General features: G+C 56.0%; 1 protein-coding gene across 1 annotated transcript; it reads right to left on the bottom strand.

Annotated features, from left to right (window-relative positions):
* Nucleotides 1-1,432: 1,432 nt before the first annotated feature.
* Nucleotides 1,433-4,333, bottom strand: LOC147985025 (uncharacterized). The gene is made up of 4 exons (XM_087541370.1): nucleotides 3,729-4,333; nucleotides 2,944-3,670; nucleotides 1,996-2,856; nucleotides 1,433-1,912 (listed from the first exon to the last, which is right to left on the bottom strand). Exons 1-4 carry the CDS (start codon nucleotides 4,331-4,333, stop codon nucleotides 1,433-1,435), a joined length of 2,673 nt encoding a protein of 890 aa, XP_087397496.1.
* Between the last annotated feature and the right edge of the window lie 8,017 nt (nucleotides 4,334-12,350).

Here is a 12,350-nt window from a genome sequence, read left to right as displayed (position 1 = left end):
ACGGGCACTGGGCCTTGTTTCATGGGTAGAACTTCCGAAGGTGCTAGATGTTCTAGGTGTTATGGATGGGGATCCTATCATGTGTCTCCAGGCACGTGGCACCAGGCCTGGAGACGCGGGCGACCCTAAACGGTCCCTCCCACATGGGCAAGAGCTTACGCAGCCTTTCCCTGGAGAGCACCCGCCGTAGGACGAGATCACCCACCTCGAGAGTCCTGGAGAGGACGCTGCGACAGTGGTACCGCCGCAGCGCCTGCTGGTACCTTGCCTCCTGGAGCGAGGCTTGGCAGTGGCATTCCTCCCCCAGCACGAGGTCCATCCCCCGTGTGGCGTCTTGGCGTCCCTCGTCAAACGCCAAGACCCGTGTGGAGCAATGCTTGACCTCGTGAGGGAGAACCGCTTCGGCTCCGTAGACGATGAAGAATGGAGTCTCGCCCATCGGCTTGGTGGCGGTGGTGCGGATGGACCACAGCACGGACTCGAGCTCATCGAGCTAGCCCCTGCTGTAGGCCTTGAGCTTCTTCTTGAAGGTTCTTGTCTTGAGGCCCCTCAGGACCTCTGCATTTGCGTGCTCGGCCTGACCGTTGCTCCTGGGGTGTGCTACTAAGGCATAGCATATATGCGTTCCAAGGTTAGCATGATATGTTCTGAAGAGATTGCTAGTGAACTGCGAGCCATTGTCGGTGATGATACGACTAGGGACCCCGAAGCGTCTCATGAGGATGAACTTGACTGCCGAACCGGCCGGGATGGTGTGGACGGCTTCCACCTCCGCCCACTTGGTGAACTTGTCGATGGCGACATAGAGGTAGCGGTAGACCCCGGGCGCTCATGGGAATAGAACCAAGATGTCCAGCCCCCAGACCGCAAACAGCCACGAGAGCGGAATGGTGTGGAGGCCTTGAGCAGGCTAGTGGATCTGCTTGGCATGGAACTGGCATGCTTCGCGGGATTTCACCAGCTCGGTCGCGTCGCTGAGCATCGTGGACCAGTAGAATCCACTGCGGAGCGCCTTGCCCATGAGGGTGCGTGATGATGAGTGATGCCCGCAGTCTCCTCCGTGTATGTCCGCTAATAGCTCGCACCTCTGTTCCCTAGAGATGCATCGTAAGAAAACATCGTTTGGTCGTTTTCGGTAGGGCTCACCATCCTGAATGTAGTAGGCTGTGGCCTGCCGAGCCATGCGCTCAGCGTCTTCTTCCTTCTCCGGCAGGGTTGCCTGAAGTAGGTACGCCTTGAATTATTTGGTCCAGCACCCCTCCTGATGCTCGAGCGCGAGGAGCAGGCCTGCTCCTGAGGTCAGTCCATAGGCGGGAGCTCTTGAGGACGGTGCTGGTGGGAGCTGCTCCTGAGGCAGTGTTGGCTATGCCGCCGAAGGCTTAAAGAGCCGCTCCTCAAAGACGCCGGGCTCCTGAGACTGGTGCTTGGATGCTCACTTGGCGATATCTTCGGCCTCCTTGTTCATGTCGCGAGGCACGTGTTGTAGCTCCAGGCCCAAGAACTGCTTCTCAATTTTGCGTACCTCCACCAGGTATGCTTCCATGTACTCATCCTTCGACTCATATACCTTGTTGGAGAAGTTGACGAGGAGCTGGGAGTCGCCCTTGATGGTAAGGCGCTTTACCCCCAAGGCCACCATAGCCTTGAGACTGGTGATTAGGCCTTCGTACTCTGTGATGTTGTAGTAGAGCATGTCCTGAGTAGGCGAAACGAGCACATCTCCAGCCCCCGCACCCTGCCATGTGAGGGCGCCATCGAAGTACGTGACCCAGCTGTCTGGTGCTTCGCTCCCCGGCGAGAGCGATTGGTCCTCGCCTGCCTCTGGTCCTGGAGCGTTAGTCCATTCTGCCATGAAGTCGGCGAGTGCAGCGCCCTTGATGACCCTGGTGGTGATGAACTCCAGCTGAAATGCCTGCAATTTGATGTTCCATTCGGCGACCTTACCTGCAGCATTGGGCTCTGGAGCACCCTCTCTAGTGGGTAAGCCAAAACGACCTTGATGGGGTGGCCTTGGAAGTAGTGGCGCAGCTTGTGCGAGGCGACAAGAAGCACGAGCAAGAGCTTCTGCGGCATGGGGTAGCATGCTCGCATGTCCCGCAGAACCGTGTTGATAAAGTACACTGGGTGCTTGACGAGGGCGGGATTGTTGGTGGAGTCTAAATCCTCATGAGTCTGGGGGACCTCAGGAACTTGGTTTCCTATTGGGGCAACTGCGGAATCGTCATCTCGTGGAACCTGGTCATCCATTGGTGTCGCCGATGCTTTAGGGGTGCCATCTTGGGGCTGCATCATCTTGACCGAGCATGCGGCACCGTGCGGCAGGCCTTTGGCCTGGCGTTCCTCCCGGAGGACCACCAGCACTGCGCTGGCTGAGTGAGGTGTGGCGGCCAGGTAAAGCACTAAGGGCCCGAGAGGACACGGGACCACCATCACTGGTGGGTTGGTGAGGTATCTCTTGAGGTCTTGGAAAGCCGCGTCGGCCTCCGAAGTCCACTCGAACGGGCCCTTCTTCTTCATCAGCTTGAAGAATGGGAGAGCATGCTCCCCCATCGTGTAAATGAAGCGCCCTAGCGAGGTCACACAGCCCGCCAGCTTCTGCATTTCCTTGAGAGTTTGTGGCGGAGTCATCCTTTCTATTGCCTTAACTTTCTCCGGGTTCGCCTCGATCCCCATGTGTGACACCAGAAAACCCAACAGCTTGCTAGAGGGGACGCCGAACACACATTTCTCCGGGTTGAGCCACAGATCCACCTTGTGCAGGCTGGCAAATGTCTCTTCCAGATCCTCAATCAGGGTCTTTGCCTCCTGATATTTCACCACTATGTCGTCGACGTAGGCCTCAACGTTCCTCCAGAGCTATTGGCCTAGAGCGATGTGCATCAGCCGCTAGAAGGTTGCTCCGACGTTACGCAGCCCAAAGGGCATGCATGTGTAGCAGTACACCTCGCACGGGGACAGGAAGGTCGTCTTCTTGACATCTTGTACTACCATCTTGATTTGGTGGTACCTTGAGAATGCGTCCAAGAAGCACAGTAGGTCGCACTCAGCGGTGGAGTCGACGATCTGGTCGATGCGCGGTAGTGGAAAGGGGTCTTGAGGGCACGCATTGTTGAGGTTGGTGAAATTGACGCACATGCGCTCCTTCCCTCCTTTCTTGGGGACGATGACAGGGTTTGCCAACCATTCTGGGTACCGCACCTCCCGAATGACACCAGCATCTTGCAGCTTGCGGGTTTCTTGGACGATGAATGACTGCTTCTCTATGGATTGCCGCCGCGCCCTCTGCTTTACTAGGCGTACATTGGGGCACACATTCAGGTGATGCTCGATCACCCCCCTTGGGACTCTAGCCAGGTCCTTGGGCTCCCATGCGAACACCTCCTTGTTCGCGCGCAAGAAATCGACCAGTGCATGTTCTTGGTCCGGGTGAGGTTGGCACCTATGGTGAAGGTGGCTCCTGATGCCCCATCTTGGTCGACCGGCACCTGCTTCATCTCGGCTCAGTCTTGATTGAACAACTACTTCTTTTTGCTGGCGCAGCCCACGGAGCCCCCGGGGCTCCTTCCTCCACCAGTCACGCGGCAGCCGTGACCCTGAAGGCGAGCTTGAGAGCCGCCAGCGCTTCCTTGGTGTCCCCAGCCACCGTGAGGACGGCGCTTCTTCCTGGCATCTTCATGAGGTTGTAGGCGGGGTGAGTCGCCGCCATGAACATGGCTAAGGCCGGGTACCCTAGGATGGCATTGTACGGGAGGCCGATGCAGGTGATGTTGAAGTCGATGAGCTCGGTGCGGTAGTTGTCGTGGGTGCCGAAGGTGATCAGGAGGCGGATCTGCCCCAGGGGGCTGGTGGAGCCATCGACGTCCCCGGAAAATGTCTTGGTGGGACGGAGCCGGCCATGTGACACATGAAGCAAGCTGAACGCTTCCACGGAGAGCACATTGAGCCCAACCCCGCCGTCGATGAGGATCTTGTTTACCGCTACGTTGCAGATGGTGGGGGTGCGGAGCATCGGGAGCGCGCCTGCGCCCGCGGTGGTCACAGGATGGTCTCTTGAGTCGAACCTGAGGTCGGCCTCGGGTGCCGCCCATCCCGGAGGAGCTTCCTGCTGTATGCATGCGGCACCTGCTTGGCGACAGAACTGTTTGACACATCGGTCCGAGGGCGACGCCTGTGAACCGCCCAGGAGTGTTGCGACAGTGTGAGGTGCTGGTGCCGCAAAGCGCGTGATGAGGAGACCGCGCAACTCTTCCCAGGAGGCCACTGATGATCCTGGCAGGTTGAGAAGCCAGGCGCGCAGCCCACCCACAAGGGCCATGGGAAGCCAGTTCGCCATGACCTTGTCATCGCCGCCTGCCGCCCAGATGGCCTCCTCATACGCCTGGAGGAAGCCTGCCGGGTCCGTCGCACTGTCGTACTAGGGAGGGAGGTCCGGCCTGAACTTGGGTGGCCACTGCACTCGTCGCAAAGCAGGGGTGAAGGCCTGGAGGCCCGCGGTGCCTCCGCGCGTGTCAGTCAACCCAGCCGGAGGGGCGGCGCCTGTCATGAGAGCCGAACAAAGAGACAAAGCGGACGGAGATACGGAGCGGATGGAGAAGCAGAGAGGCAGAGCTTTGACGCACCCCTACCTGGCGCGCCAATGTCAGATCCAGGGTTCCGCAGACCCTTGAGAGGTTTGAACACTGGGGTGCATGCGAAGAACTTGTCCTCACCAATCTGCCTGCTCAACAATTCTTAGGCCTAACTCGATGAACCCAAGGGACAAGAGACGCAGCAGTTTATCCTGGATCGGGCCACCTTGCAGTGTAATACCCTACTCCAGCTTTGTGGTGGATTGCCTCGAGGGGCTGAGGATGAACTAGTACAGTGGTTGAACAACCTCGGGAGGTTAGGTGTTCTTGAGCTCGATGAGATAGTGGGTGAGAGGATGATCTAAATGATCCGACCTCTTCTATGGTGGTGGTTAAGTCCTATTTATAGCGGCCTTGGTCCTCTTCCCAAATGCAAGGCGGGAAGGGATCCCACAACGGCCAAATTTGAAGGGGAACAACTAGTACTAGTTATCCTGGCAAAAGTAGTCTTCGCCTGCGAAAGCCTCTGGTGGTGACGCCAATGTGGGCTCCGTGATGACCTCCATCCTGCCGTCCTGGCAGTCTTGGTTTTGTTGCACCAATATGGAAACCTTTTCTTGATTCCTCAGGACTCCGCGCCTGCGCTTGCCTCCTAGGCACCAAAGGGGGAACTGGTACACTGCACCCGCTGCCCCCGCCTAGCCTTGGTTGTCATGGCTCACGTCATGTGAACCTTGCGAGGTGCACCTTGCCCTGAAATCTTCTCTCCTCGGGAGCCAGCCTGGTGAGCCCACTCCCCAGGGAGGCCTTGGTGTCATCCACCTCGCGAGGGTCTTGGTTTGTGGTTGCTGAAGCTGGGCCGTACCGGGCCGTTGATGGAGCCACGTCATGGGCCGCGAGTAGGCAAGTCTGGGTACCCCCATTCCTAGGACACCGACAGAAGAGATCAAGGCCCTCATCAAGTCCTACAAGAGATCTTCCTCATCTTCCGAGCTACCATCTCCGGCAAGGTCACATCGACATCGACACCACCACCGACAAGAACGTGAAGGTCAAGAGCTGAACACCAACAACTGCTCCATGACTTCACCATCTCCCTTGGCATCTTCGCCAAGCGACTTCAAGGCATCTTCACCTATGGACATACGGCATCTTCGCCTACAAGCACCTCAAGACTATGCTCAAGAGAAGCACCCCAAGGTCAAGTCTGCGACTTCCACGAGCTACTACGACCACGTCATTGACTACAAGATTCCTTTCTATGGGACTCAAGAACCCAAGGAGTATCTCGAGTGGGAGCGCCTGATGGACGACTACCTCAAGCTACATCAAGTTCCTCCCAAAGATCAAGTGAAGTGCGCTACAACAAACTTCCACGACTATGCATCGACATGGTGGCTTCACACAGCTTTAGAGAGCTATGACATGAGTTGGCCGAAGACAAAGAGAGCTATGCGGCGAGAGTTCGTTCCTCCCACCTACACGGAACAACTTCTATGCCAATTGGAGGACACCATCCAAGGATCCAAGTCCACGATGTGTACTTCAAGGAGATGAAGAATGCCTTGCGACAAGCCGGCATGGATGACCCCATTTCGATGAAGTTCCACTTCATGATGGGATTTCACAACGACATCTCCAAGACTATCTTCCTCGAGAACTACAAGTCCCTTGACGACAACTACATTGGTGCTATCAAGGAGGAACAAGAACTCATGAAGGCTAACGCTTCTCCACCCCAAGCACACTTCTCGAGGGCCAAGCTCCATGAGGACGAGCATGTGGATAGTACCACCAAGATGTCCAAGCCCAACGAGCTCCAAGATGATGCTCCCAAGTTCGACTTCACTGTCATCCCTCTTTGTGGCATTGAAGATATCGAGTCTACCTGGACTCTTTTTCAAGATGGTGCACCGACGAGTATGTCGGGGAAAATATACAAAGGTATGCATTTTCCCTTGACTCGTGCACGGCCAAGCCAAGACCAGGCCAGAGTACAAGAAACCAAGAGATTCGAAGAACCAGCATGTAGCTTAGAGAGACTAAGGCCAAGCCAGAGAAGTAAGATATCGCCAAGAGAAGGGCTTCAATTGCTCGATAGGCGAGCCTAGCAAGGTGCAAGGTCACCCCGAGAAGCAGACGACCAAGACACCCCGACAGTGCCTGTCGGGGCTCACGGAGGCAAAACCACCTCACCAACCACTCCATGACGACCCACGTCGTCGATCAATGCGGTGTCAAGCCACAAGATGATTAAGTGGCAGCCATTTCCTACAGAAGAAACCAACGGATGACACCCGTCCTGCGACGTGTCAAGAGAACCGGTGCGGAGCTGGCAGGATAGCCCGGCAAGCCTTGTCGGACAACTAATGATGTGACACTAAGTGGTGCATCTAATGCGCCTTGTCAGCCTACAGAGTTAGGTATGATAGCACTGTTTGCTATCATACCAGTGCATAATGACTACTTTGCCATTGTGGTGACCCCTTAATCTATAAAAGGAGGCCCATGGAAACCGTAGAAAGGGTTGGAAAGTTGATGAACCCACACCCCCATACGCGCGTAGTCGCTACTTCCCTAAGGCAACCCGTGCCGGGAAAGTGTACTATGCTTCACCACCTCCATTCCACCATCAATCCACCAAAGCAGGTTTAGGGTTTTACGCCTAGCTGCGGCCCGAACCTGGGTAAATTTCTTGTGTGCTCTCTGCCATGCTGTCGTACGCTGGTCTACTCTTTCTGCAATGCGACGTCCCCCCTGCCGAACCAGCAAGGGGTCTCCCGGTCCCATAGGTGACCGCGGATATCCCGCGACATCTTTGGCATGCCAAGTAGGGGGCTTCACGTGCACGAACCTGAAAGCATGCGGAGCGTGTCAGCTTCCTCACCATCTTCGCCTTCGACGGCGCCATCGACTGTGGTGCCCGCAAAGATGCAGAAGCGAAGTGGGGTGCCATCCCCGCGCCATTTTATCGCTCTCCATGCCTTGCCATGGCAACGACTATGGAGAAGGTCGCCGTTGGTGGCGATAGACCCCCCCCCCCCGGCGGCCCGTACATCATACCCATGTTGCGGGCACCATCCGGAGAAAGGGCACGATATGTGCAAGTGTGGGCTCCCTCCTCCCCATCCTTTTCCTTTGTCAGCAGTCGAATTGCTTCAGCATTGGCGTCGTCGATGTCGACGATTACCGCGTGACGCTCGATCCAGTATTTCCCCTATTAGGGGTAATCCTGGGCGAAGCACTGGTATGAGTCTCTCAATAGATACCCCGGCAAGCATACTTCAGGAAGGCTGCCTGTGTTGGTGTGATCCCAGCGCTGCGCCCCGGCGCCCACCAGCCGCAAGGAATATGTGTCGGTCCCTGCCGGGAATGAAGAAATCAAGTAATTAGCTTCTTCTCCTCCAATTGTCGTGGGCGCGCCTAGGAGCGCAGCCCGGTAGAAGAAAAAGGGGTATCGAAACGAAAGCTAAGTTTGCGTTATCACCTCTTATTGATGCCTTTCAAATCTTTGCAGTCGTTTATCCCTTAAACCCTAGTGAGCGTTCGTATAGTCAAACCCCTCATGCGATGGAACCTTGGTTAGTATCTTTGACGCACCATCGTCCTGTCCAGAGCCATGCTCGCAGGTCGAGAGGCTGCGTCGAGAGCTACCTAGGAAAAACCTGCTGAGACGCATCCACGCAAAGATGACTGTTAAGGGCCGGACCCTTACGACAGTTGCAGCAATATGATATCGGCAGGCATCCGAAGCATACACAGGAATTGATCATACGGATGCAAGCATATAGGGTTCAAAGGGATAAACACGCATTTAAAGATCCAACTAAGAATATTTGTTCTGCGCGAAAACTAGAGATAGAATAACTAAACACAAATATATATCATGTTCCATGACAGGGCCTAGTGGAAACGACAGTGGCCCGGTACTTGGTCCGGTGGCCAGGAGGAGCAACTTAAACATGAAGGACCCGGTCGGCGTGGGGAGTGGCTTTCTTTTTGGCGGCTGCAACATCAGCGCCCACTGGCGGCTTCTTGAATCCGTCATCAAGATCGAGCTCTGGGTGGCGGCAGGGGATATTGCTCAAGACCATGAAGAGGGCATTGCGAGCGAGCTTCCAGGACTCGGTCGCGAAGCGCTCGGCCCTCGCCTCTCCATGCACCTTCAGGTTGTCGATCAACTCATTGAAGAAGAGCCCCAGCTTGACACTCGGGTCCTCCTGCTCATTGGCTTAGTAGACTGGGTCATCCATACCCATCGCCGCCGCTTGGGCGCCAAGGCGATTGGCGATGTCGACCAGGCTCTTGATCCAGAGGTTGCTAATGTCGACCCGGTTCTTCAACCTGTCCTCTGCATCGTGCCAAAGATGCTTGGCGGTTTCCATGTCTACGGATAGCAACTGATACCGGGATTCAAGGGATTCCGCCAACTTCTCCAATGACTCGATCCTCGCCTTCATGTTCGTAATGTTGCCATTGGCAGTCTTAAGACTCTCGGTCTTGGAAGAAAGTTGCGACTGCATACCAGCCAAGCGGAGCTCTGTCTTCCGTGCTTCCTCCTTAAGTGCCTCCACCTCCTTGGTGCCTTTGGTGAGATCCTCGTTTAGCTTAGCCACCTACCGGTCGAGGTCAGTCTTGGCGGCAGATGCGACATCCAGATCTTCAATAAGTTTCTTCAGCTAGGCACCATGGTCAGTAGTAAGGGTGTCCAGGGTAGCTCCATGCTTATCCTCCAATTCCTTGGTGTGTTGCCGCACCAGAGCCTCCAAGCTTTCGTCCTTGGCATGGAGGGTAGCTTCGTGTTTCTCCTCCCGAAGGGAGATCTCTCGCTCCCTGGCGTCCAGAGATGCCTTGCGGCCCGCCAAGCATGTCTCCGAGTAATGAAATCCTCCCTCATCATCAGTAGGGCCTCTTGCTTCCTCATCAGCACCTTCAAATGCTTATCATTCCACTCGTGCAACTCCAAACTCCCGTCCTACAGCTTCTAGTCCACCTTATCGGTAGACTCACGCCGCTCCTTGAGCGCTTGCCACTTTTGTTTGTGCTAGGCCTGCACCTCCTTTACACCCGCTGCCATGGATTTCATGAAATACAAGTCCATGGCGATGGCGGCTGAGTCATCGGCCTCTTCAGCTCCCTGGTAGAGCGGAGCCAGGAGGCGTTGGAGTTCTTCATTGAGCTCTGCATCCGTGGTGAAGGACAGGCCGGGGGCTCCACCTCTGGGTGGCGACATCACCATTGCCAGCGCGCGCGAGGTGGGTGGCGAAGTCTCAGTAACGATCCTGACGGCGGGAAGCGGGCCCATGGTCTGGAGTGGGATCTTCATCTCGACGGCCACTTCCCTTACCGGGGCGTCCTCCAAAGAATGCTCCACCACCGCCAAGGAACCGTAAACATCCCCAGCAGCGAGATCCTGCCCCTCAGCAGCTGCGAGCTCCGCGGCTTCATCTGCGGCAGCCCTCCCTATGTTAGCCACCACCTCCAGCAAATTTGGTTCTTCAGTTTGATAGGCTGCATATGAAAGTGCCAATGAACAACGAAGAAATGGAAGTCTCGAAGCGAATGGAGAAACTAGTGGAAGGAATCAGAGCATGAAAGGAAAATGGAATTATTAAGCAAGATACGTGGGGAGGTATGCCAGGTAGGGGTCTTTGTTTCCCCGGCAACAACTGTTGCCGGGCCATGAGCCTCGTCATCTGCCAGGATAGACTCGGCAGCCTTCCGCATAGTCAAAGCCATGGAAGGTTCCATGATGGTTTCTTTGGCTTGAGCAGCAGAGGAAGCATGCCCTTCAGGGAGGGGCTCGCCCTGCGTCATCTCGCCTCCTCCTCTGCCTGGGGGGATGGAGAGGCTGTCTCCATCATCTCTAGCGAACGGGGCCTAGTCTCCACTCCCAGGCCGAGGGCTGGACTAGGGGCTTGGTACTGGGATTTCTGCATCCTCCCCCGCCAAAGCCGAGCCCTCCATGCCCTTCAGCGACCCGAGGCATCGGAGTCTCTTCAGGGAACGATGGACGAGGATCTCCATGTCCTCCTCCACTTCCCTGCTGACAACAAGAGCAGAAGGTTAGTTAGCAAAAGCACTCAAGTCTGCCTAAAGGATATCTACCACAAAAGGAAATCTTCCTTACTCTTTTGCGATGAGCATGGGGTTTAAGTTGAACTCTATGGGAGGGGGATACTCCCGTCCTCTCTTCAGAGACGGAAGGATGGAACTCCCCGACAGCTTCGGCGCCTGCCGTGACGTTAGGAGCTCTGGGGAAGACGAGCTCTGCGAGGAGCTCGAGCCGGAGCAGGGGCTGGACTCTGCCTTCGTGGCCGACGACCATTTGGCGGAAGTAGCCTTGGCCTGAGCAAGGCGAGGGGATTGGCGACACGCCACCTCAGCCTTGGTAGACTTGGTGGAGGTCATCTTCACCCTCTTGGTGGTTGGCGTTAGGTTGGAGGTCGCCACCCCTCGAGCTATGGCACGCCTGCGAGTGCGCTGATCTGGGTCCGGCTCGGGCGCTTGCAGTCCAGCCGCGAGGCACTCGTTGATAGGGGCCGCCACCACGTCCTCTGCTTCTTCCTCCTCCCCCTCCTGAAGCTCTGTTGCTGCCGCGGCTAGGGCATCTAGCCCGACAAGCTCTTCCCCTGTAGCATCTTCCATGGCATGTGCCTTACTGTCGCCCTGGGAAGAGCTTCTGTCCCCAGCCATCCCTTTACCTTTCCCGGCCTTTACGGCCTTCTCCATCTCTGCGCGGCGGGACACCTTGTCCTCCTCGACGCTCTTCAGAATATACGCCACCTCCGCGACAAAGGTGTGTTTATACATCCCATCCTCGGTCCTAGTGGCCCTCTCCACCAGAGTGCTCGACCATTGGAGCTCTTCGTCTAGAGTGGGGAGCTGCCAAGTGCCCGATATGCCTTCAGCATTGCAGTTCGGCATCCATTTCAATATTTGGTCCCAGGCAGAATTGATATTCAAAGGGACGATGGTTGCCGGGAACTTGAACAACTCAAAGCGGCCAAACAATTGGGCGCACAACCAGCCATGGCCATAACCTGAAAAGTTGTTGGCCCGCCCCGGCAGCAACCTCATCATGTTTGTCGCGTCTCCATACAACCACGTAGGTCTGTCCCTTTCCTGTGGCGATGAGATGCGGTGGAGAAGAAAATCTGCCACCACATGCTCAATGGTTAACCCGGCAGCCGCCAGACGGGTGATCCTGTTGATTGCCAGGCGCAACCTATCCTTAGTGAGCCCTCTCAAGTTCCAATCCTTGCCGCGCTCGACGCACTCCTGCCGTGCTTCGCAGAACTCGGGGGCTTCCTTGTCCTAGATCCAACACCAATTTCCTGTCCATTCATCCCACCTCTTGCGCTGGTACCCAGGGAGGTAATCCCATGTCTTCCTTGGCGAGGGCAGTATCCAGCTGATGATTCCGGAGCGGTTGACTTTGCTCTTGACCCTCGGGATGAAGTAATGCCGGAACAAATCGACATTGGGCATCACTCCGACGAAATTCTCGCACAAATGCACGAAGATGGCTATAGTCACCATCACATTGGGCATGAAATCGAGGACATGGAACCCATAGAGGTTCATAATCGCCTTGAATAACTCAGAGAAGGGGGGACAGAGGCTGCAGATGAAGTAAGCGGCAAAGAACTGATAACAATCAGGGGGATCCACCTCACCCGCGTCATAAACTACGGGCGCCCCATGCTCTTTCACAACGGGCCGCCCTCACATATACCCGTACTTCACCTGAAGAACAGTGCGGCTCAAGGCGTACGAGAC

The sequence above is a fragment of the Triticum urartu genome, chromosome 2A, assembly GCF_056163025.1.
Source record: "Triticum urartu cultivar PI428250 chromosome 2A, HENAU_Tu73, whole genome shotgun sequence".
In the NCBI taxonomy this organism is placed as follows: Eukaryota; Viridiplantae; Streptophyta; class Magnoliopsida; order Poales; family Poaceae; genus Triticum; species Triticum urartu.
This window is presented reverse-complemented; position numbering and strand designations above follow the sequence as displayed.

Bases quoted from the DNA above. Each gene is read 5' to 3' on its own strand.
- LOC147985025 (XM_087541370.1), bottom strand. From the start codon at position 4,333: ATGGCGAACTGGCTTCCCATGGCCCTTGTGGGTGGGCTGCGCGCCTGG. The intron at 3,671-3,728 runs GTACCCGGCCTT...AACCTCATGAAG, and splicing joins CCGTACAATGCCATCCTAGG to ATGCCAGGAAGAAGCGCCGT. The intron at 2,857-2,943 runs GTGTACTGCTAC...CTAGGCCAATAG, and splicing joins CCTTCCTGTCCCCGTGCGAG to CTCTGGAGGAACGTTGAGGC.